Genomic DNA, 27,160 nt, shown 5'->3' with positions numbered 1-27,160 from the left:
TGCATGACTCTGTAGATGACTGTAACAACTGATCCACAAATAACAAGCAAGTGTTTTCAGTGACCTGTGCCCTGCACAGACAAATAAGCAATCAGTCATTTCAACTATGGAAAAGGACTTGATATACAAGTCTTTAAAAAATATAAGAAAAATTCTTACCTTCCTGGCTTGTCTTGCCCCATTTACACACACGTATGGGAGTACTCTCAGCAGGACACCCAAATGAAGATGACAACCCACCACTGCTTTGGGTTGTAAGATGCTGGGACTCAGCTGCTGGGTCAATGACAACTGCAGCATGCTGAGAGAAGGAAGCAATCCTCTGCAAGATGGAGCCGACAGTATCTCTGGTACATGCTATGCCATCTTCTAAAGACTCAGTAGCTTTGGAGCTGAAAGGGCTGGATGAGATGTGAGGGGTACACAGGTCTGAAACAATCTGGACACTTTTTGGCTCTGAAACAATCTCCAGCTGGGGACCATGACTTGGGGAGAGGGGGGGCAGTGAGCAACTCAACTTGTGGGCAGGCATGGAGCTTTGTAATAGAGTAAGTGAAGATGGGTAAAGGGGCTCTAATAAATGGTTGACAGAAAGGGGAGGGGTGTCAGAAGAGCTGTCCAGGCTGCTCAGAGACTCTGAACAGCTAACTGAGGTGGATGTGGGACTTGTGGGGTGTTCGGTGCCTGCTATGCTCCTTTGACTAGGCTTTGGGGAATTAGGAGTTGTGTAGCCTCCTGTCACCTTGGTTGGAAAAGGTGAGGTGCTGGTTACAAAGCTGTCCAGATCCAAAGGAAACTTGTTAAGACGTGGAGTTCCCTTAGGCACAGGGGTCTTAAGAATCTGGAGCCCTTGCTGGTTGATGTTTTTGGAGTCCTGGTCCACAAAGAAGGTGGCATTATGACGACAACCATTCCAGCTGGCATTTGAATTAGCATGCCTCAATCCTGAGGACATCATATTACCATCTCCACCTCTCTGAATATTCAACTTTCCTCCCTCTCCATCACAACTTTGAAGGTCTAGGCTTGGCATTGATCCATGGTTAGCCCCCCAGGGCTCTGGAACACCCAGTAGAACCTCTGGCCCTGAGTCCATCTCAGAGTGGAATACATTACCATGGGAGGAGAACTTCTTCAGGTTGGGGTTGCTTCTCAAGCTGGAACTTTCCTCTAGGTGTTGTTGAAGTAGCTGTGGATGGGTTTGCTGGTACTCCCTCTGAGATGTAGGACTAGGATATGATCCAAGCTTAAAGGGTGGGAGGGTATTCCCACCCCCTCCAGTAAACTCCAGGCTGGATGTTGAGCTGTGAAGACTGTCATTGTCACTACCTGGCCCAGAGAAAAATGAGTAACCATTTGGGTTCAACCTGCTCTGGAAAGATGCAGCTCTGGCCACAAAGGAGCCATTTTTGTGGATGGGAGGCTGAAACATGGTCCCACGGTTGAAGGACAGGCTGCTGCCAATAGTACGTGACTTTAGTACTTGACTAGGTTTAGGACTCAGGTTGCTATGGGGGTGATTGCCTATAGACCCCTGGAAATTACTTGAAGGAGATGGATCTCCTCCTTGCTGTTCCTCATTGGACTTGTGGTGGTTGTGATAGAAATGGCTGGAAGAGGGAGGAACATTGGTGGAGACAGGGCAAGCAGTAGAGAAGGATGGGACAGCTTCCACATCTTCAACATCAAATGATCTCTTCAGTGCTGTCAGAGGGGAGAGAGAACATAAAAATATGTTAATAAAATGTTTCTTCTAACCAACAGCTACTGAAATTGTTTTGTAAAAATTAATTATATTAATTATATTATTCAATACCACATTCACATGCTCTCTACTTAACTACAAATGTTCTCTGACTGAATGTTTGGCAGACTGCAGAATTTACAATCCACAGGGCTTTCTTTTACAGCCTTTTAATCTGGGTTTGACAAAGACAACCATCAGATACACATAAAGGACATTATTATGCTTTGCCATTTGTTGGAAACAGGTAATCTGTTTTACCACTGTCACTTCCTCCATGAGACAGCACAACTGAGCTACAGGACCTCAGCAATTTGCCTGATTGTGTTACTGATGTGCTTTTTGACCTATAATTAGTGCTACAACTTTTAAAGACCTAAGTAATCATTTATATGGTTGTTGTTTCTTTAGACCAGTGGCTCTCAAATAGGTGTATGCATGCCCCTGGGAGTACATGGAGGCACTCTAGGATTTAAACATATAAATTTGAAAAATAGTATCCATGCAAAAATCAAATACTTCAAATAAAATATCAGTGCAAGTTCATAAACTAAATTTTATATTTAGCAGGCTATTAAATATTAATTATCCTGAAAACGTCTCCTCCATGGCAGGATGGTTTGAACTGTCACGTCACATGACATCAACTGTCAATTACTGATTCTCAGTCACTTTATTCATAAGTATGTTTATGATTTTTTTTGCGAAGAAAAATTTATCTAAAACGAAGTTATTGATTTCAGTTTGAGAAGAGATCTTTATTATGATTCTATGAGGACACTAAGCTGATAACTATTTTTGTGTGCAAAAATCTTTATTCATAATTTAGGTAATTATTTCTTTTTTGAACAAGTTTTTACTTCTATTTTTTTTCTTAATAGTTCAAGAGAGACCACTACAAATGAGCAGTGTTTTGCAAACTGATGGAATTTTAAATTGTTTTTTTTTTTTTTTTTTTTTTTTTTTTCCTGTCCAGTCACTGTTTTTTTACAAAATTAGTTTAAATACTCATAATGATAAGAAGATTGGGCGAGCAACAGTTTCATGATCACAGCACACACTTTGTCTGCAACAAAAACATCTTAAAATAACATTATCAATACAGTCACCTTCCACCAAGGGACCAGTTCATTTTTACAAATTTTTGCCCAGATCTTTGTGATTAATCTTACCCAGGAAAGACATGGACTGTGCTTACAGTTCACATTCTGAAATGCGTAACCATGCTTATGTTGCTTTTGTCATCTGGAAATGTGCAAATCCTAGGCCTGTCAGTGGAATAATGTGTCCTATTGTCATTCAAAATAGATCTGGGGTTGGTTTTATTTACATGGATGTGAGCTGTAAAGTGTCGATAGATGGTCAGAACATGGACAACACAACAAATACATATATATTTTATATTAGTTAAGTAAATCTAATTGTGAATTTGGGTTGATGTAACATCTTTTGCACAGATCACCAAAAGAGCAGCTGCTCTTACATCTAAGACTGTTCTGAAATAGCATAAGCAATTGTCTTACACCCTGAGTTCACAAAAGGATGTAATATGACATTTTTGGGATGTTACTGACCTCCCCTGCACCTAAGCAAATACTGCCCTCTTATAGTATTTTTGACTTTGTCTACTTAAGTTAGAATTAGTTTATTCTTTTGGGGGATTTAAAGTGCCACTGCACATCCCCTGTTGCTGTGTGGTTTTGTGACTCTGCAAAATCGACTAACATCATAGTCACTGACGAGACCAAATTTAAAACAGCCCAATTTTAAAGCTCCTGGTTCTATTTCAACAAATGCTCTTACCAAATATATAGCCCCAATCACTTAGTAATGGCACAAGCATCATAAGTCATATATATATTTTTTATATAAAAGACACCCTAAACATTTCTGCATCAAGCATTTTGTGCCCTGTCACAATCATTGCAGCGGGGTAACACACACAGAAGTATGCTCAATTTCAAACATCACCATTTCGCTTCTACCTGCTTGCTTTTTGAAAGTCAAACAAATCTACATAAAAGCCCCTCAAATGCTGGAGAATTGCTTCTTTTCAACTTAAGTTGTTATCTGATTCCAACTGATGTAAATCAAATGTGTGTTTCTGTGATTAGGGAATTATGGAACTAAGGTATCAGCTGGTCCTGATGGTCTAACTCCATACTGCATAAGTTCTATGATGATATAATTGCTAATTTTGAAACAATATTTATAATCTGACTTTTGAAAATGCTAAAATACTGGTGGTCTGGAAGGCAGTTTTTGTCACTTATTTATTAAAAGCTAAAGATCTGTCAAACCCAAACAACTATACACATACACACATGCCCTCACACTCAGGTAGCACTCAGTGTGGCTGGCTGCCAAGTCATTCTTCCCTAATGGTTCTGAGTTTGGCAAGACATCACTGTATTTAGCCCTGTGTTCAGACATGTCTTGAGTTGTCAGGCCCCTTAAGCAGATTAGATCAGTTTAAAAGAACCAATGAGAGAGCAAAGACAAAACCATTACTGTTTGCATGAAAAGTATAAGGATGTCAGTTTGAGGACTCTCAAATCTGTGAAGTCCAGATCATTTATTTCATTAGAATCTAATTACATGTGCAGATCATTATGATTTTAGTTATTCACCCAGTTTATACCAACTTGCTGAAACAAGATAATTGGACACTGTGACTTGCAAAGCTTCTGTGATTCTAAAAAGTAAAAAGGTGACATTAACTACTCAAATAGCTCTTTTCTGAAGTGGGCTTAAAAGGTGTTTCTTCCATTTTGTATGTGACTTGTTTTGATAGGTCTTAGTGGTTTTATGGACTAGATCCTTCTACAATCTAATAATAAAATTAATTAAAGCTGCAAGCAGCGATGACGGGCCCTCGCAACCCATGCACGTAGGGATGTGTCGCAACCACGGGTGTGTAGCAACTGTCGAGTGCCAGCAACAAGGCGCGCTGCTTCAACGGGGTTTGTGGGTTTTGCAACACTCACAGTTTCACAGAAACAGAAGGGGATCACCCTCATTAATTTCCAGAGCTTGCCATTACTTTGGTAGTAAAACCAAATGAGCATGAGGTATGAGCCCTGAAAATTTTGAATGCAGCTCCAAAAAATAAACAAATCACTGGATTGTCAGCTTCACAGCTACTCTTTCTGCTCTGCTTGGCTCAGCTGCTCTCTCTCTTCCTCTTTTCATGCTTGCAGCCTGACTCCCTCTTCCTCTTGTTCACTCTCACTCCACAGGAGAAAAATGACTGAGTGGCTGAAAGCATTAACTGTTTTCAGATTGTTGCAATCATCAGCGTGGAAGATAGAGGAGGAAATACAGACATACAGATGTGTGCAAGTTTGTTTCATTATTATCTTCAATGCTTTGTTAGCTCCTATCAGTTTGGGTTTTTTTTTACCATGTATTTGTGGATAAACAGACAGATACAATCAGTACTTTACTGCAGACCAAGCACCATCAGTGCTTTTTATTAAATGCCTGTGACACAAGCCGAGACTACTTAAATTCCAACAGTATCCTTCTTGTCACTCTAGGATCAAAACTCAAGGATTAAACAGCAGCAAAAGCAGTAAACAGCAAAATCCCATTCGCCAATCAGAGTACATTTCATTCTTAAGTTTAAAGTTTTTTTGTTTTTCTTTTTTTTTTGTTATTAAAGGTTGTCTCAGTCAAATAAATTCACTTGTAAGTGATACTCCAATGTCTTCCCATCATTTTGACCCTTCACAGCATGAGGCACAGCTACAAAAATGTGGTCTTCGCTGCAATCTAGTGGGTCACTGAGGGTTTTGACCTTTGTTTTAACAAGTCAGTAGCTCTAAATTATTCATTTTTTAAGATATTTTTCCATTCTTTTAGTTACCCCACATTATTTTTTTCAGGAATTTTAATGTTTGCCATGGCGACAGATGTGTTAAATAAACAGATATAGATACATAAAATACAGAGGTACAGATGTGTACAAGATTGTTTCATTATATTGCTTTTATATCTTATCTCAATTTGGCAATTTACCTTATACTCTTGGATAAAAAGAAAGAAGTCAACTTTGTAATGTGTTGTTTGCTGTGTGGATCCTGTTTTTGTGTTGCAATACTGTGTATCATGAAAAGATGGCAGCATAGCTTTCATTTTGGTTCCATTAAGAGAGGACAGAGGTTTTAAAATTTCAACATGGAAAATGATCAAAATGGACTTGCTTTTGTTATACAATTTGGGTCCAAGAGGCTTCTTAAAAGGTCCTGAGATGACACATATGCTTAAGCATTTTCAAATGCCAAGGTAATATGAATTGCAGGGGCTGATTTTTTGAAATACTGTAGGGGGCACCAATGAGCCTATATTCTATGCCCACCCAAAACACAAAGGGCAGTTATCTGAACTTTCCACTGTGAATTTTTGTTGACAGGTTTCAAGTCTCCACAAGTTTTCTAAGCCCAGGATAATTCTACTTCCTTTTCATGGAGAAGAAACATTCACCATGGCCACACACCTTTGAGTAATGAAAAAGTTCCAAGAAAAATATCAACTATGACATGTCTTCTTACAATCTCCCTAACATGAAGTTGTTTGGATTAATTCCTCAGGAGAAATTTTGAAAATTGTGACATCTGCCATATGCTGAATTTTGAGCACAAAAATCAAAATGGCAGATTTCCTGTTTGTTTAACAGCATGGGTCCAGAGGCTTTTTTGTAGAACTTAAAATGATGTATAAGCTCAAGAGTTTTTAAAATATTTGGTTAAACCTGCTGCAGGGGCTGAATTTTTCAAATACTGTAAGGGGCACCACTGAGACAATCAGCCACGCCCACCACCAGTCATCCTAACAATTATCTCATTTCACAATTTGTTTTTTTCTGCCAATTTTCATGGCTTTACACGGTTTCTAAGCCCAGGATAATTCTACTTCCTGTTCATGTCAATGAAAAAATCATTATGGCCACGCCCCTTTTATTAATGAAAAATTTCCACTGAAATTTTAAACTATGGGATGTCTTCTTACAATATCCTTAACATGAAGGTGTTTGGATGAATTCCTCAAGAGTATTTTGAAAATTGTGAAGTCTTCAATGTGCTGCTTTTTGACCACAATAATCAAAATGGTGGATTTCCTGTTTGTTTTGCGGCACGGGCCCAAGAGGCCTTTTTGTAGAACTTAAAATGATGGCTAAGCTCAAGAACTTTCAAAATTCTAGGTTAAACCTGCTGCGGGGGCTGAATTTTCAAAAAATTGCAGGGGGTGCCACTGAGCATAAAAGCCACGCCCACCTTTCACTCACCCTATTAATCATCTCGTTTTGCTACTGAGTATTTTCCTGCCAAGTTTCATGGCTCTACAAGTTTTGTAAGCCCTAGATAATTCTACTTCCTGTTACATGGCCAATGAAAAATTGTCATGGCCACACTATTTTAGGTAAAGACTCTTGACATTCAAATTTGAGTTATACCAACCTTGAGTGATGTGCCTGGGCTAATTTCAGCAGGATTTGGCCAATCTTGTAATAAATGGAAATTTTTTAGTGAGCACCAGCCACTTTTATCACATGATGAAGCACTTCAATTTAAGGGGCCGCCATGGCCATGCCTTTCAACTGATGAGAAATTCCCAAATAACTTTTGACCTAAGACATCTCTTCTTGCCCTACACCAAAAATTAAGTAGTTTGGATGAACGCCCTAGGACGAGTTCATTCAAATACGACCCCTAAAATATGCCCCGTTTTACCAAAAAATTCAAAATGGCCAACTTCCTGTTTGACTTACGATATGGGTCCAAGAGGATTTTTTGTGCATCTTGACATGACACATCTGCACACACATGTTACAAAATTCTACGTCAAACCTGCTGGGGGGGCTGAATTTTTGAAAGGTTGTAGAGGGCGCCATTGAGCCAATAGGCCACGCCCACCTACAAAATGAGTATCAATCATCTCAGAATGCCTATGAGATTTTTTTTGTCAAGTTTAATTGGTCTAGATGTCTTATAACCATTTGAAAAATCTACTTCCTGTTTCATGACAAACAAAAAATTGCCATGGCCATGCCTTTAAACGTAGATGTTTGACCATTATATATGTGCAAGACCAACTCCTTGAGAAGAGCCTGAGTGAATTTCAGAATGATCTGCCCAACCAAGTAGGTACCGCAATGTGAAATTCAGGAGTAGTGACTTTCTGTTGCCAGAGGGTGGCGCTGCACAGTTTTTCAAAATTTCAAGTATGGATGTGTTCTGGCCTGGACTGCTATCAACCACATTAAATCTGTCTCAGGTATGACCATGTATACTAAAGTTATGACTGTTTAAACATTTTTGGTGGGACAAAATGGCGACTCTTGACTTTGTCGCCCTGTAGAGGCTATGCCCTCTGACAAAAAGTCAATTTTATTTTTCACAAAGCTAAATCCACTTCTTTAGTCCTTCCTGACACAAGTTTGAAGTGGATATCTTGGATAGTTTTTAAACTGTAGCTTGCACCATAAACCTTGACATTTCCTGTCACCACTAGGTGGCGCTTTGATCTGTAAAAAATCTGACTGAATGAGTGCAGGCCATGACCGCCGATATTCCTGAGTAATATTAGTCCAATCGGACAATGCACGGCTGAGTTATAAACTACTTCTTGTTTACCAGAGACATATGCAAATTTGAGGGCTTGCCATGGCCACACCTTTTGACTAAGGAGAAAACCCTGAATAAATTTTCATCATCCATGTCTCATGTAGCTCTGTGCCGAAGTACAAGTCGATCAGATGAAATCCCTTAGAGGAGTTAATCCAGTTATGACCCCTGAAAAAGGCCAAAAACAGCCCCTTTTTTGCATATTTATTCAAAATGATGGATTTCCTGTTGGAGATAGAGTGTAGGCCCAGGGGGCTTTTTTGTAGATCTCTCCCACAATTATGTCCTCACACCACTCGGTGCTCAGGCCCTAATAATTCATCAGACTTACATAGCGCTTTTCTGGGAAACTCAAAGACGCTTCTAATCTAATCTTAACTGAGGCCACTGGTTACAAAGGTAAGGTAAAATCTACTTCAGGCTGCTATCTTTTGTCCACAGTTTCTCCCTTTATTAAGAATGACAACAGAATTTTAACAAGTTATTCATTTTCAAGTCTTTCCCTGTATGTTCACCACAAATGAAGCTAAGCACAAGTTCAAGTGGGAAAACGGTGCCATCCAACCATCCATCCATCCACACAGTTCCAATTTGAGAAATGGGGTTGGTCAGTGGGAAGTAGGCAGGGTAAACCCTGGACTAGCCTCTCATTTGAAGAGCTAACATGCACAGACAAGAGGTCACACATTTACACTCCAGCCTTTGGGAAATAATGCAGTTGTGAACTGATGTCAGTGCCAAATATGATCAGTTTTGTTGTATCAATTAATAATGAATTTTTTGTCCAAATTTTTCATACGTTCAAAAGAAAATCGAGCATATGTTGCTCTAATCATGTCTGCTCGTTGCCTCCAAAATTTCAGTGCATCATAATTTTTATTGGAACAGGTTCAATTCTATGTGAAATTTCACATCAGTACAAGTAATTAAATGGGTGATTGATGATTCAAAATTGTGCAGCAAGGCTCATATTCTCTGATATCTCTCCATTAGTGCATGTCAATGCATTTGCATATAATTCAGCCTATGTTCAACAAGACAATGTAAACTGTAAATTAAACTTGGGTATTCACAGAAACAACATAATTCTGATTTTAGATTATTAATTCTGCCCTCCTCCAGATATTCAAATTGAAACAATTTATATTTCAATTGTATAGATATTTCTTTTACTATCTGTGGATAAAGGACCTATGAATACAATGATAAAAATATATAATCAAGAAGAAAATGACTAAGACTCACAAAGAGTCTGGAACAATGTTTATGGGAGAAAAAGTGAGCAAAATAATTTGAATAATAAGTCTAAGAGTCTTATGATGTGATATGGCTTTTGTCATGCAGTAAAATGTGACAAATGCACCAAGCATAAATCAAGCTTTAGACCTCAGTTTCTGTTAGCCGGCATTTGCCAGTCATTGACCAGTTTCAAGATCAGATGTCCAGCAGATAAAAATCTAACCTGTCAAATTGTCCGGCATAAAACATGCCAATGACCAGATAAGTACATACTGAATACTTGCATATCATATTTTGTGTAACCTAAAAAAATACATTGCAAGAATCCTTTAATATAAACTCAAAGTAGCCTAATCTTACTACACCTACTGTCCTGTAGTGCTGGGGTTCTTTATCACCTCAGACAGCAAGCACATGGCTAATTAACCTGCGTATGTACACAAGATGACGCGAATGACGTCAAACCAAGCATATCTCTGAGCGTGCTCAGCACTGCTGGAGACTATGCAGGAAAGCTTGACCAGAACATTCTCGGAAAGCAAATTTTTAATCTTATTGAGGTTTTCCTGTTTAACCACAGGCTTAATATCATCAGCAGTATGGAAGGAATTAGTCATCGCTGCATTAAGAGACTGAAACAAAGGGAACTGTATAGCTGAGCGCCTTAACCCTTAGAGCTCACAGCTATTTTTTTCACTATCATGTCTCGTCTGGACTTTTGTCTTAAAAAGCTTGTAAAACATCAACCCTGTGGTGAACAGTCAAGCTCTATACATCTTTTTTTTTCAGGACAACCTGGGCTTTAAGAATTTATCTACTACAGCAATGTCACTTGAATTTTGAAAAAGTTATAGGTCTCTAAAGACAAAATAAAAAGAACAAATTGGAATTTGAAACCCAAAGATTTTCATGATAACACACAGTAAACAATAGTGACAAAGCATTTTCTTTGCACAGACTTGTTCTCCCATTTCTTGGGGACAAAACAGTGAAAAAATAAACATTCTGTGACAAACGGTTTTGAAAATATCCACATATATACGACAAAAGTCCATACGCTATTTTTGCAGTTAGATACATTTGTGCCGTTCCTTTAAGCAGTAGAGAAGCAACTAGTCGACTAAAACTCCCACAATGCTTTACTCTCAAGTATCTCAAGCATTGCCCTCAACAAATATGGCAGAATCCACCGAATAAAGCCAAGATATAATATCGAAAATGGATTAAAAATGGACAAAAAGACACTTATTACTGGAACTAACACAGTGGATTTAATCTAGAAAGACCCCGGAAATTTACCAAAGTTTCGGGTTCGCTAGAACAGCGTTCTTAAGGACTACAGAGACATCAAGGGCAGCAAACAAACGGCAAGAAAGTCGGCTTTCAGAAGAAAAAAAGAGTAACTCTCTACAATGTATGGTTCAAAAGTTATTAACGTTTTTCTAAACTGTGTCACTTCTTGCCGTATACAACAACTCTGTCTTCAGAGACCCCAGGAACTTAGCCAAGTTCTGGGCTCTCTAGAAAATGTTCTGTAAGAGCTACGAGTACATGAAGCACATATCTAAAAAGGTACAACACAGAGCTTTCACAGGGAAAAACAAGCTAGTGCCTATGACTTGCGGTTCCAAAGTTATTAAGCAATTTACAAAGGGGAGTGCCCCCGGCACGGCTCCGTGCCGCTAGAGTTCTAATGGTTAAACACTGATGCAGCAGCAGAGAGAAAAAGGCCTACGCCGAGCAAAGTTGTAGTTGACTTCGATAAATCGACATGTGACCGATCTTCAGATAGTTGGATTGTAGTCAACACAGAATCGCATAGTGCAGAGCAGCATGAACCGCTTGGAGCTGGTAGCGAGGGCTCCATCTCTCTTCCTTGTAGCTGGTTGTTAATGCTTGTCATGCTTCATCATGAGGACTGATGTTGGACAACTGACGTTAAGACTCATTTTTCATTTAAAATGTAGCGTTTTAATGCCATGTCCAGTTAACAGAGCACTTGGGAGTTATGTGTTTGGATGCTTCGTTGTTGTCAGTGTAGGATGGTATTTGGCTGTTGTAAGCTGCTAAGTCATGGTAGCGCCCAATGTACTAACAGGCTAACGGTGCTAATGTGAAGTTAACTGCTAACTTAGTGCAGCAAATTAGTGCTAAAGCAAATGTCCCGTAGTTGTTCTAAATGGCCGGAATTCTTGAGGAGTGCCCGTCATTTTGACCAGGGACAAAAAATTCTAGCGAAAACTCTGCTTTAGACACTATTAGAAAAGGCAATTGCTTCTTGAAAGCAGGTTTATCTCAGTTATTAGAAACTTAAATTCATCAACATCAAACATCATGCCTTTCATTACTGTGTTTCAGTGGCAATGTACTGATCTTACTTTCCGGAACGGGCGTGGAGCATAGACAGTTGCACTTTGCATCCATTGTCCCTTTAGTAGTCTTATGGTTTCAGGCATCAGTTGATGTGACTGAAATAGTAGGTAGACCTTGTGTGTGTGTTTTTGGGTCCCCAGGCACTGTGTTATTTTCAGAGTTACGACATTGGAAACGACTGCTAGGAATGTGTCTTCCAGATGTTCTTCAAGTAAGTGGAAGTTCCACTACATGTGTTTGTTTGTGTGTGTGTATGTGGCAGAGGGGAAAAAAGAAGGACTGCACTATTTTTTTCTTAGTCTGCAAAGTGTGAGGAAGTATATTTACACACGTGTGTTCACGCATGTCAATAGATATGTTCACTTGTCTGTCAGAGAGTTCCACCTATGGAATGTGCAGACAAGGCAGGGGGGTTAACATGGACATGCCCAGACAAAGAATCCCCTTATGAGTGTCCACATGACTGCATCCCACCTTTCCAGAGTTTACAGATTTCTATCTCACTTGCTGATGGCTAGGACTTGTGAGACGGGTTAAATTTGTTGATGACCAATATGCTTTCTTAGTATTGGAAACAGTATTACCACTTTTCCACAACTGTCTTATCTGTCTTTGCTTGAAAGTGCAAAGACAGGGTGCACCTCTGCTACCATAATAATTTTCTCATTGTTTTAAGGGGAAAAACAACTACACAATACCAGAACTCCTTATCTTTGTAAGAAAGGCAGGCTCACACTTGTAGCCTCAGCAAACTCAGATAAGACCAACACTGCCCCAAACCCACACACACACATAACTGCTTGCTTTGTTAACACTGGATTAACAGTCTACACTGACCAAGAAGATACTCCCATTTCTGGTCATTTAAAAAAGTAGGGTAGTTTTCTTTTAATGCATTTTACCACAATATTACTTCAAATGTGTTTTTAAAGTGCCTTTACATATACAGCAGCTGACCTTCAGTAAGTTTAAGGATGCCCTGATAACAAAACAAGTATCAGGTATTGGTGCCCACTCCAAGCCTGTCTTTTTTCAATTCAACCTAAAATAAGGACATATACTCTAGCAATCATTAAATGGTATATGGATGGATTTGGCAAAGACCAAAAACATGATGTTTTACACCACAATATCTGTCAAAATACAGGCCCATTAGCATCCAGTCCATATTTTCAGAGGAATTTTTAAAAAGTGACTGTTAATCAAAGTAGCAGTTATTTCTTGAATTCTGGAATTTGGGATTAATAAAGTATATAGCTTTCTATTTCAACATCAGCATATTTCCATTTCATTCAGTGCATTGGAATCAGAGCTAATCACACAACAGAAACAGCTGCATTCAATTATATAGAAAAAATCATAAATTAATGAATGAAGGCAGGGTTGTGTGCTGTTCCTTGATCTATGCAAAGCATGATCTTACTCTATTGACCATAACATCCCTCTGTAGGAAATACTCAATTTCAGTCACTCCACATAGCTCACCATTATTATTGAGTCATACCCTTCATACCTCTCATCATCTTGTAAAAAATTGTACTTACAAATCAGACCTCCTACACCTATCCACTGGTGTTCCATATGGCTCTGTGCTCAACCTGAATCTGTTGAGTATGTGTATTACATCAGGGATCTGCTGCCTATATGTGAACACTGTAAAATTTCACTGTATTCTTACAATTGAGTTGTGAAAGTGCAGAAGAGGTTGCACTCAAACTAACCAAGGAAATGAAAGCAACCACCTACTGGCTACATTGAAAGTGTTTATAGTTTAATGTCTCAAAAACAGTTTGCATGTTTTCCGCTAAAAGTTATGAATGTGTTTATCTCATGATAAAGTTTTAAAATTTTGCCAGAATACAAATACTTCTGAGCAGAATTTCCGCTAGACTTTTTTGTTCCCGGTCAAGAATTCCGGCCATTTAGAACAACTACGGGACATTTGCATTAACACTATTTTGCTGCATTAACAGCAGCAAAACGCATAAATCTGAAATTCTGTTATACAATAATACATACAAGTCTGCGCTAAACAAAACTGAGGACACATTTTTATTTCCAGACCTGACCCAAAACTGAGACAGTAGAAACCAACCCACCAGTAAACCTGAGTAATTATTACCCTGTTATTATAAACTGGTAGACTCATACACATGATTAGAACCCTGAAAATTACTGCACAAAGACTTTCTTTTGTTTTTCTTTGTGTAAGTGGTTTAAAGTATCAAAATGAAAACTGTGAGCTTTTCCATACACACACAGTCAGTTACACAACATACACCCGCGTTAAACTCCTAAACAACAACAGTTAGCTTCGCATTAGCACCATTAGCCTATCAGTATATTGGGTGCTACCAAGACCATGAGCAGCTTACAACAAGCCAAATACCATCCTTCACTGACAACAACGAAGCATCCGAACACATACTCGCCAGTGCTCTGTTAACTGGACATGGCATTAAAACGCTACATTTTAAATGAAAAATGAGTCTTAACGTCAGTTGTCTAACATCAATCCTCATGATGATATACAGTCACTAGAAAAAGTATGTGAACCCTTTGAGATTTCTTGGATTTCTGCATGAATTGGTCATCAAATGTGTTCCAATCTTCATCTAATTCACAACAATGGACAAACACAGTCTGCTTAAACTAATACTGCACATAAAAATTATATGTTTTCATGTTTTTATTGAACAAAACATGTAAACATTCACAGTGCAGGGTGGAAAAAGTATGTGAACCCCTAGGCTAATAACTGGTTAACCCTCCTTTGGCAGGAATAACCTCAACCAAACGTTTCCTGTGGTTGCAGATCAGATCTGCACAACAGTCAGGAGGAATTTTGGACCATTCCTCTTTACAAAACTGTTTCAGTTCAGCAATATTATTCGGATGTCTGGTGTGCATCGCTCTCTTGAGGTCATGCCACAGCATCTCAGTCGAGTTGAGGTTAGGACTCTGACTGGGCCACTCCAGAAGGTGTATTTTCTTCTGTTGAAGCCATTCTTTTGTTGATTTACTTCTATGCTTTGGGTCAATGTCCTGTTGCATCACCCAACCTCTGTTGAGCTTCAGTTGGCAGACAGATGGTCTTAAGTTCTCCTGTAAAATTTCTTGATAAAATTGGGAATTCCTTTTTTCGTCAATGACAGCAATCCATCCAGGCCCTGAGGCAGCAAAGCAGCCCCAAACCATATTTCACAGTTGGGATGAGGTTTTGATGTTGGTGTGCTGTGCCTTTTTTTCTCCACACATAGCATTGTGTGTTCCTTCCAAACAACTCAATTTTGGTTTCATCTATGGCCAGAATATTTTGCCAGTAGTGCTGTGGAACATCCAGGTGCTCTTTTGTAAACTTCAAACATGCAGCAATGTGTTTTTTGGACAGCAGTGGCTTCCTCCGTGGTGTCCTCCCATGAACTCCATTCTTGTTTAATGTTTTACTTATTGTAGATTTGTCAACACAAATGTTAGCATGTGCCAGAGATTTCTGTAAGTCTTTAGCTGACACTCTAGGATTCTTCTTCATCTCATTGAGCATTCTGCGCTGTGCTCTTGCAGTCATCTTTACAGAACGACCACGACTAGGGAGAGTACCCGATCACATAATCTCCTTGGCGGAGGTAATAAGTGTGGGTAGGTGTATTTGTTTGTGTGGTGTGTGTGCATGTAATAGGATTGGGTGGTATTCTGTTCTTAATACATTTTATCAGTGATGCACGATAACTTCTTTTTTGAACCGATACCGATAACCAATAATTTCCTACTCCTGATGACCGATAACCAATAATAACCGATATATTGTTTTCAATTGTTGATTTAACAAAAGAAGTTTATTTGATGTTTATCCACGTCTGGGGGTAAGAAGGGGTTAATATGTAGTGAGCAAAGATATTTATAACTAATTTTAACTAATATCACTTGTGTTTTTCAAAAAACAAAGAACTATTCTGACTTTTTAACTGTTATTATAGTTAACTTTTTTTTAGTTAAACATTTGTGTACCAAGTACAGCAGACACAAACAGCTGACAGATGGTTTTCCCCCATAAAACCAAATGATAACAGGCTGTTATGCTGAGATATTTAGGGGTCTGTTTTTTTTTTGTTTGTTTGTTTTTTTGCTTAAGCCAGAATTAAAGCAAGCTGATGTTTAACATAAAGATTAAAAATATGCACTGACATAAGTCATGTCAGAGATAGATTAAGAATGTCAAGTCCACCGTGGTCTGTGGCTAACTTCTGTTCATAACGTCGATCAGACTGAATGAAACCACGTCAAACAGAGCAGGCAGGTACACGTCTATGAAAGTAGCGATGGATCAGGAGACTGTCAGACTGATTTTGTTATAATGTTGTGCCTTTTGGCTCTGGCAAGCTTTCTGCAGTTTTCAATGCCTGCTAATACCCGCGGCTGAGGCTAGTGGCTGCTGCCACTTCGTTTTAACGTCGTTAGGATGATGACTCTTAAGTGACTTATAAGATCCGTCGAGGACTTCTTTCTACTCTTTGCGACCTTTGCAGGGCAAATTCTACACACAAGTTTGTGTTAACCTCCCCGTAAATACTGAAAAACACCACCGTGTTGTTAGCATTTTAGCACAGGGGCTGCTACTTTTTCTTCTTCTCTGGTGCTTTAATAGCAGGTCGTGTACTGCAGCGTCACCTGCTGTTTTGGAATGTGTAGTCTCGTGAGAAAGAAAACAAATGCCAGCAGTGCCGTGCTGACAAAAATCTATATGTTATCGGGGCTCGTCGTAATGATATCGGACCGATAAGAATGACGTAATAATTTCCTGTTATTTGCCCGATAACTATCGGCCCGATAGTTATCGTGCACCCCTACATTTTATCCATCAATCCATCCACTTTCTATTCCACTTTTCCAGTCGGAAGTCGCGGACTTAATACTGTTTATCCTTCCCAAAATTGTCATTTCCCTGGGTATACTGGGCTATAAAGCTGAACAATGTGGTTCTGGAAGTAAAATTCTAATTCATTTTTTTCCATAGCGGATTTGATAGCGGAGGTGGGCAGCTCACAGGCAATGCGTCTGTCTCACAACAGTCATCACAGGCTGAGAGCCTAGTTACTGTACTGCAGCTATTAGATGGGCAGCCTCCATATGGCAAAACCAGATGGCACTGAAAGAGTGGCACAGCTGCAAAGAAACAGTACCTTTTAAATCATCCCGCCTGAGGACAGTTTTTTCCTTTGGGAGTTAAAAGACTGACTCTTATATACCAAGACAACATGTATTCTGAATTTTATGGTACTTATTAAAGTCCTACTGAACAAGAACACCTGTAATGTGTTTAGCATTGTTCTGCATGTTGCCATTGATTGTGAGTTTTCATCTTTGACACAGTCATGTGACATACCCTTTGTGATTTATCTCTGAAGCAGAGTCAGAATAAGAATTTTGTCTGTCTTCTAAAAAAGAAGTTCTGACTGTTTTCTTTTCTTTAACCATATTCTAAAAACCTTGCAAACTCAATGGATTGGTTGGTTTCCTTGTCTTTAGGAAAGTCACTTCATTAGGCAAGTCAGTCTTGCATAGTTACATTCTGAAACACTTGTGCCTGGTCTGAGAACTGACCAGACCAATCAGTGTCACTTCAGGAGATTGAGCCAGGAACTATGGGCGGGGTGTTGTTGTGGACATAGCTCAAATTTAGCTTAAGTTTAGTGGTACTTTTTTCACAGCTGGACCATATGTCTTTATTTTAAAAGAGCACAGAACCACACTGAAAGCTATGCATTACAGAAAAGATGTTGTCGCTCTTCTCCTGACCTGATTCAGCATAAGTTCAGTCACAGGAAAGGTTTAATTGTATTGTGAGCCAGCAGCAGTTACTGTCATCCATGAAGCTTTTAGCTCAGATGTAGCTTTGGTCACAGTTTCTAATCAGATCTGGGAAGCATTTCTTTAGTGAAAGAGGGGCATGTTCTCTCCCTGCATGTGTGGGTTCTCTCTGGGTTTCCTCCCACTGCCTAAAAGACACTCTTTAGGTGACTCTAAATTGTCCGTAGGTGTGAATGTGAGCGTGCCTGGTTGTCTGTCTCTATACGTCTATATGTGATTGACTGGCGACCAGTCCAGAGTACCCCGCCTCTCGCCCAGTGACAGCTGGGATAGGCTCAAGCCCCCTGCGACCCCCAATGGGATAAGCGGTATAGAAAATGGATGGATGGATTTACAATACTGAGACAGCTTTTGTTTATATACCCATTGACACTTGCAAGTTAACTACACTGCTCTCATGGAGCAAAACATTGCATGCTATGGATGCATTCATCCATACATCCATCTGCAGAACACATTAATTTGACATAAGAAATGAAAAACCTACCTACTGGCTACATTGAAAGAGTTTCTAGTTTAATGTCTGCAAAACAGTTTGCACTTAAAGTTAAGGCATGGATGTGAACAAAACATTTTCATCTCATGATCAAGTTTGTCAAATTGTGCCAGAATACAAATACTTCTGTGTTTACTTTGACTCTAATCTTGGCTTCAAAAACCATATCTATGACTAAAATTGATTTAGATGAGCTCATTTCTGCTTTACCTGAATCTTCCTCTCAACTGCACAGCAGGCAGAAATACGCATGGTCCCTCACAGGAGTGTGGGGGCAGGTGTGCCATGAATATCAGAGGGGAACAGTTCCTATACAGACTACGACTGAGCTTCTCACCCGCGGGTCACTTGACGATCATTTTATCATTGTAGAATTCATTCATCCCAGAACAATAAACTGGTAGACAATCTCTTTTGTGTTTGTATTCCTCACATGCATGTTTCTCATAGTACCTGACACACTGCTCTACATCCTGTGATATTTATGACCATTGTATGCTCTAAAATAAGCCTCGTCCATGTGCAGATGTTGACAGAAACTCTTGAAATTTCATAATCATGAGAGTATTGACAAAAGATCACAAGCAAAGAGACAACAGGAGGAGACGGAGACATGCATAGTGTGTGGATAGTGAAGAGAAAGAAATTGAGTAGATAGTCATTTGATGAAAAACAAGTTTCATCATAAAGTACATTTACCAAAATACATAATCTTATCTATAATAAACATGTTACAATGGCCTGTGTCTTAAATAATTGTTCCAATTAAGCATTATTTTCTAAATCTTTCAGACTCATTTGTATATCGGGAGGCTTTTAGATAACAAAGGTAAACTTTAGACATAGTATTGATATGTGAAAAAGTCCTAAAGTTACTCCTGGTGCCTCCTCATGCTAGTCAGCCACTATAGCACTGATGAGGTGGAAGTTTCAGGCTGAACTGATCAGAAAGTACAATACTGCATAACAGTTTTGAAAATCTTGTGGTGATAATTTGCAGAGAAGAGAGAAATCATAATTTTAGATAAAATTTGACTGAGGACCGTTAAAGTAACAGTAAGAAACTTAAAGATTGTGCTATTTAGCACCCTGTAAAGAAAATGGTCCATCCACCCTGTCTGATCCTGACTGTACATTTCTAAGTAGGGCTGAATGATTTGTTTAAAAAAATCAAATGGGGATTTGTTTCCCCCCAACATTGCAATTATTTTTAGGTTCCTCATCTTATGTATTGTTCGCAAACACAAGCAATAAATCATTCTATATTATAACCAACACAATATAAGGTAAATAAAACTAGGAATGAAAGATTTGCCAAAAAGTGCGAATTCGGCTCATGTGGCATATTTGATTTCAATTGCTATACTGACAGATATGATAATCTTTTATGTTATTCTCGTTTTAGTTAAGAAAGTCATGTACATAAACAGGAAAAGTAGGATTTTTGTAAACTATTATGAAAAAGACACTTAAATGTATGTATAATGTTTAGAGCAAAAAAATGGATTAAAGTAGTACTTTGACACATTCAGGTTAAGGAAATAATTCACTGCGAAATTAAAAATTGCAGCAGGCCATATTGGGATTTAATCTAATTTGCAATTTATTACCCAGCCCTATTTATAAGTAGTTCTAGAATCATCCTGCTTTCTTTAAACATGAAACGTGGAAATAATATTATTTGTGATAACAAAACACACTTTCCAGCATAACCTTAATGACTGTGATAACTCACCAGCCTCAGAATGATGTGAACATGACAAAGAGCATGCCATTATTTTTTTTAAAGGTTGAAACGTTTTCCTTTATTAAATGGCCTTTAATTTAAATACTGTTGTTATTGTATTATACCTCATTACACGCTGCTCCTTAAGACAATGTGGCTGGTAAGATATGTGAGTGTCTAGTAGATTTTTGAATCCACTGTGGCAGGTAGGCAAAAAATTTAACTTCCAACCTACTGCAAGAAAGCAGCAGCATGTCTTATATATAATGTCCTGTTTTTTCTCATTTTACAAAAATATAACAGTCCTAGGATGATCAAGATGCTTTCTGTGCTCTGCTGCAGCACACAGCACGGGTCACTTATACTCAGTTATTCCCACTCTCCTGAGGTTGCAATGAACCCCAACATGCCCAAGTTCAAGGGCCCTCTAGTGCTGCTTACAGCCCGAGTTTTCATTTTATTATTCATAAGATAATCCCCTGTATTAAGGGGGGTGATGGTTGTGTGCTCACACACAAAGGATCGTCATTTATTTACCCTTACTGTCCCATCCAAACACATCTAATTAGAACAACAAACAATCTAAAATGCGGTGTAGTGCACTCTACCTTTTATTCTATAAATTAAATGTACTTGAAAATCGAAACAAAAAGGTTAGAAAAATCTGTTATGTTAAAGTTACCAGGCCACTATCCACAACAGGCAACCCTAGGGAAAACTGATTTGAAGAAAAAGAACACAGAGAGATGTTTCTCAGACTGTTGTGCTTCACTGCACATGCATTCGCAGGTTGGAATGTAAGCGGGCAATATATACCTTTCTTTTGATAAGAATACCACTTGTCGTGACCAAAAACATAAAGCTTTGTATGCGTGTGTGGTCACTGGGTCAAAATGTCATGGGACTTTAGCAGGGCTCCACCCTACTAAAGTGTGGTACCAGGACATGAGAGGAGTGGGAGGGGCGGCCCGTAGCCTCCCTGACCTCCTCTAATCTCCCTTGTCAGCTAAAGGCCCTGATGCCCCCTGTTTTTCCCTCACATTATATGGTTACTGAGGAAAAATTTCAAAAATGACTGAGTTATCTTTAGATCAACCCAATCAGTGAAATTGTCCTCATTGCACCTATCTGGTAGTCTAAATCTACTTGAAAATAAACAAAACATGATTTTTTTTTTAAAGTCATTATGTGACTTCAAGCTGAACAGTATGTACCTACCTACATATGATTTTCTTTATCACAGCACATGAACTATTTATAATTATATACTACAGGAGATAACTTCAGATAATGGTTACACTTGTTATACAGGCAGCAAAGGTATAGATAGAGATACATGTTCTTTAGAGACTAATTGCTGTGAAACAATGACAAAGTAACATCTTATACCTCTGTATCACTGTTTTTCTGTCTACCAGCACTCCATCGCTTTCCCTGGATCACATACTGCTGCATGCTCTCTCTCTCTCTCTCTCTCTCTCTCTCTCTCTCTCTGGCTGATATCACCTGAACAATGAGATTTTGGTTCAACACAGGTCAAATAACCAGCAGCTGAATAACCAGCAACTGAAGGTTGTCAACCCTAGAAAAAACACAGAGTATCAAAAATAAGCATTTTTTTATGTACATGCCCTGCATGACACAAGAAAATTGCACAATATGTGAAGATAACCTTGTACAAAATGTTGATAAAGTTTGATAAATAAGATGTTATGTGTCCTATAACTCAGTTTTTATGTCTATCTGATGTTTCACGTTTTACATACTTCTTCTGCCGGCAGCATGTCTTTGCAGAAATCATGGACATTTTTAACCACTATATTGGCAACTAATACCTCAAGGACAGCTGAAAGTTTGCCAGGATGAAATGCTCCAACTGCCTGTCATCTGACTGCATCAACATGGTGTTCAGGCATGGTCATTGCACCTAGGCGTCCATTGAATGTGCATTTAATATCTTTTTATAAATAAAGATGTTGTATATCATTTATTGAGATAAATTCTGACTTTTGCAATTGGCTTATTGTAAATGATCACAATGTTATACAGATGCCCTCACAATTTATACTGATAAATATAAAGATGATATGTTGATGGGATAAACAACTGGTAGTTTGTACCTGGTGTTTTATTTTGAGATTGACCAGATGTTCTGTGCAGTTCTGTGTGTCTTCCTGTTTGGGATGATTTGCTCTGTGCAAGATTGATGTGTGCTGGCAGTGGGAAAATAGACTGAATCTTGAGCAGAGCAGAGTGAAGTGGTACTTCTTTCACACATCAGAGACAGATGATGCCATCTCCTTTGGGCCCTTTATCAAATTCTCTGTGTCACAGTTAGAGAGTTAACAGGTACAATGGCATGCAAGACACAGCAGCATATCTTAATTCATAAATTTAATGTTCCATGAAGTGAAATCCAGTATTTGTGTCTTAATGCCCTAGATATGTTGGAATAAGGTTGCTGAAAACATGTGAAAACACTAGGTGTGACAAGACAAGATTTGGGCCCACAAGAGGAGATGAGATTTTACACTGTTTTTTTTTTTAATTTTGGAAAAAATACATGGTTGGATAATATGTCCTTTATACAATTGAAAGTCATAACTGCAATGCATTCAGGTCTATTCAAAAATGTTTGAATTAAGTACTGAATAGGCTATTAATGCTTCGAAAGAGTATGTTTTGTCTAACTTTGACTCAAACTGTATATTTAAATGCTCTTCAAATCAAACCTTTAATTTTAACAGTCTACAAAATCTTTAATTTACTACACTATGCACTCATCGCTACAATTACATTAACTTTTTTTAATATTATACTTATAATATAAAAAAATCATTTAGATTATTTTAAAAGTACTTTAAGCACTGTTTACAACAGACTGAAATATTAAGAGCTGCATCAGTAAAATCAAACTATTTTTCATCCTCTTTAAGGATATCCATATTTTAAACACTCAAAATAAATCATTAAGTCAATAACACATTGTAATTTAAAGAAATAGATTATGTTATCATTTTGTGGTCTTTTTTCTCATATAAGCTTTAACAGTGTTGGACACGATGCACAGATTAGCGTATGTGTTAATGTGTGTGCGTTGGTGAGTGAGAGTGTGTCTCTGTATGCTGTCATACAACAAACAGGGCGCATTTAACTGAAGCTCTTAACTTTGCTTTCAGGAGCTAACAGTGGACTCTATGGCGCTCAAACAGAGTTTGTTTTGCTAAGTTTACTGCTGCAGTATGCAGACCTGTAGTGCTACTCATGTTAAGCTTCTGACTGATCATACGCACAGCCAACAGCTGATGGATGTGTGACTGACAGACGGTGAGACAAGAAAGAGACATGACAAAGTAGCGACTCAAAGTTACAAAGTCACAAATAGTGGCACTACGAGTGAGTCTGCACGCATACACAAACTAAATAAACACTGTATTCTCCTCATGGAGACTGCACAGGCTTTCACCAGCAGCATTTCATCAATTCACACCATTATGATGATGCATAGGCGGATCATGTACGGCCCAAGTAGCGCACGCAAGGGGGTGGTTGGGGCGGTCATCTTAATGGATACCAGATCAGCTCCGTTTCCTCATTTGCTCTCTCACCAACAGTTTTATAGTGTCCAGGACATGTTTGTGATCTTTTATAACTTCCAGTTTGGTATTGTTTTCTGTAAGGAGAGCTGCTGCTCCAAGTGCCTGCACAATATTGATCTCATGAGATGGATTTTTCCGCGATGAGAAATCTTGTGATGTTTTGATCTCGTCACACCCCTAGAAAACACTGTGATCTATGTGTGAGTGAATTTAAGATTTAAACCATTAAAAAGTTGTTCACCTCTTTGGTTGTATTTGAACAGGGCAAATTAAGGGGCCCATGTCATCACTGGTCTTGATGGGGAATTACCTTGCCCCATTACTGCTACAACAATATAAAATCATGAGCAGTTAATATTAATACAGTCTGCTGCTGATGCCACTGATTTCATTGAAAGTTAACAGTAAGCTACATGCTGTTTTGGTTAACTGCAAGGTAAAGTTCCCAAATCTATCAACCACAGTGGCCTAGGGGTCATGAAAAGCATCATAACAAAGACATTTTCTACGAGAAAACAGTAAATTTAATTGTAAACATCTGTCTCTCTGCTCTGGCACAGGGCTAGGCAGCTGTGCTGTGATCAGAATCGCTTTTTAAAATCTGCTACGATCGTATTTCCCATGAGTGGGTGTGGCTTCAGCTCATTCAACAAAGCACACACTCCTACAGCAGATATTACAGCCTCATTTTTAAGTTAACCCCGGGCTCAGAGCTAACTCCGTCCACCTCCGTAATTCAAAAAAAGCACAGAAAGTGAACAGTTTGGTTTGGAGAGGAGGGAGGGGAAATGGACGGGGCTTTCCAGATGAGGCAGGAGTGACAGTGATGTCCCCTTGTCAGAGAGAGGCATAGACAAAGTCCCACAGCACTGCTGCCTCATAGCAGCCTTTAAAAGGGGAGGAGTTTTCCCCTCTAGAGTCCCCCTGACGCATGCTATAGTGTCGTGGTGGACCTTGGTGGTTCTGAGCACTATCTGTTCGGTTCATTGGCTCCAGCAGCGGCGTTACTATAGCCGGAGCTCGCAGAGCAGAGACAGTGCAGGTGCAGGCAGGAGAGGATGGGAGTGGTCTCTGAATAGTAAAGTCAGTTAGAGGCGGTAACGCTGTACCGTTTATATAGAGTTTGTGACGATGGTCGGTTTCTATGTCACATAAGCCCCACCTTTTTAGAAAAGATTTTTCAAGGCAGATGTCCATTTGAGCTAATTAAAAGCTGTAAAAATCCAGATTTTTTATCAGTTTGGTGCAAATTTCAGCTATAAAACCAGCACTGATGTGTTTTATCATAGTTCAGTCAGATACCTCAGTGTAGAGTTGAAAAAGAAAGTTAAAGTGTTCACTACCTCTAATGATTTTGAAGCTTAATTTTATAAACCTAGAGATGTGTCTTATGACTGAAATTTGGCCTGGTGTTCATAAAACTGTCCTGTCATACAAAAAAAAAAAAAAGCAAAGATTTTTTGTCACTTTACAGGGTCAAAGTGGGTTAGGATCTGATTTTTATCATCATCCTAAGGCTGGTAATATTTTTCTACTCATTTTAAGAAGGGTAAACACGTTTGTATTCTTTGCTGCATGGCAATGGACACTACACAGCACAGTTACGGCAATTATTTGCGGGCACTGGCATCTGACAAGCCAGGCAGTTATGTTAAAGGCCATTTTGCAAGTGAAAGTCTAAGTGTGTGCATATGTCAGAGGGTATAGAGTGTACATGAGAGATAGCTTTGTTTTGGAACTTTAGGCATCAAGCAGGATTTCCTGAGGTGAAGCAAGCACGGGAGGGGGGAGTAAAGAGTGTGTCCCCGACTTCTGGTATCAGCAGACCAGCAGCACAATGCTTTAACTGGTGATTGAAGGAAAGGAGGAATTAAAAGCTTTAATAGCCCTTTACCTACTTCACTGTATGTCAGTAAGTACACTACAGTAATGGGATAGGAACTCTCTGTTGCATGCCCATGTGTGTGCAACAGGCACAATGAGAGTGCCCCCCCCCCCAACTCATTTTTGTTGCTTAAGATCTTTTGGTTATTAGCAAAATTGCTTTCTGATGCCACGAGATTGCAAGCTACCTCCAATGCGCCTGTTCAGTGATCATACCTCAGAAGTCCAGCACGCCCATGGCCTGTGTGAAAATGCCAACTTTGTCAGTCAGAAAGCAATAAAGGTAGCTTATGTGTAGGCTTTGAAAGGACTGATTTCACAAACTCTGGTATGCCATGTCTCTCGCTCTCTCTTTTAAACACACGCACACACAGGAGGCACAATTTGTACACATAAAAGGCTTTTCAAGGCTTTGCGTAAACTGTATTATTACAGTGCAGCTCTCGTGCCTGTCCAGGCATTCTACATCTGACTTCCGTAGGCTAATTATTGTTTAAGTTCCACTCACTGGCACACAAAGAAATTTTACACTCCTAGCCATCATTTCGGATGTTGTGTCCTATATCCACAACAGTAAGCCAAGTATCCGTGTTGTAAATCTACGGGATATATGCAATAGTTGGTCTTCTTTGAGATAGGCCTACACTTCACTGTAAAAGAGTATAGGATAACAAAATAACATAAAAATGAAAAAGTCAAAAATATCTGACGGTTTTGTTATTAACTGTCTGTATGGCCAAAATGACAAGAGCCAGTTGCAAATGGTTGCGACTTTAAATACAAAGTAACTTAAGACGAAAGTGCCCGTTTAGACAGCAGCTTAGTCTACATTATAGAAAACTCGAATTTTCTTGGAAACACAAATGGGAAAAATCCCCCAACATTCGACTCAAGCTAGCCCACGTGAAAGGCAACAGAGAGGAGTGATATTATTTACGGTTACAGTCGACATACCTTCAAAATCTGATAAAATCCCTTCGAGATGGTCATTCACGGAAAATTCCGACATCCTGACACGAGCGCAAGGATTTTGCTCCAAGATAGACAAGCTGAATAGAGAACGTCCTTGTGAAGAATAAGTAGGTGTTGTGTCCAGGGGGAAATTCCAGTAGGTTGGGGTGTGATTTTGCCGTCCTATCGATGCTGCTGTCTGCGTCCTCTCTGTCCCACTGAAGTGTAGTTGAAGTGATTTTATTGGTCGGTAGCCCAGCCCCCCGGTCGCTCTCACACAGGACCTGGAGGGGACAGGTGGCTGTTGGGCGGGGACGTAAGCCTAACACCTGGAAAAAAACCTAACAAAAACTCTCTCTTGCTTCGTTTTCTGTCCTCTCCTGGTTGACTATTCTGTGGCCGAAGGTCCGATAGATAGACAATGCTCTGCAGCTTTAACAGTAAACCAGGAAAAAATGTCTAAATCTATAGCTCTTCTCATCCAATTCCCAACTCTGAACAAAAGTGGGTTAGATTCATTTGCAGATAACCAAGGGGGGTTGTGTGAGATCTGTATCTTCTCGTTCCCTGTCCCTGTTGTTTCTAGATTTTTTTTCCAACTTTAGCCTGATTCTTATCAACCAATCAGTGTTTTTTTCCCCCCCACATTTTAAA

General features: G+C 39.1%; 1 protein-coding gene across 1 annotated transcript in view; it reads right to left on the bottom strand.

Annotated features, from left to right (window-relative positions):
• sept12 (septin 12) overlaps window positions 1–26,698 on the bottom strand; it is a 96,108-nt gene extending 69,410 nt beyond the window's left edge. The window contains exons 1-2 of the mRNA XM_041778624.1: window positions 26,510–26,698; window positions 160–1,704 (exon numbers count right to left, since the gene is read on the bottom strand). Of these exons, the coding sequence (XP_041634558.1) occupies window positions 160–1,704; window positions 26,510–26,564 (1,600 nt within the window). The 5' untranslated portion in view covers window positions 26,565–26,698. The remainder of the gene's footprint in view (window positions 1–159; window positions 1,705–26,509) is intronic.
• Window positions 26,699–27,160: the final 462 nt, after the last annotated feature.

Source organism: Cheilinus undulatus, linkage group 21 (genome assembly GCF_018320785.1).
Source record: "Cheilinus undulatus linkage group 21, ASM1832078v1, whole genome shotgun sequence".
Taxonomy (NCBI): Eukaryota; Metazoa; Chordata; class Actinopteri; order Labriformes; family Labridae; genus Cheilinus; species Cheilinus undulatus.
The sequence above is the reverse complement of the archived record's forward strand: the minus strand, read 5'-3'. Positions and strand labels throughout refer to the sequence as shown.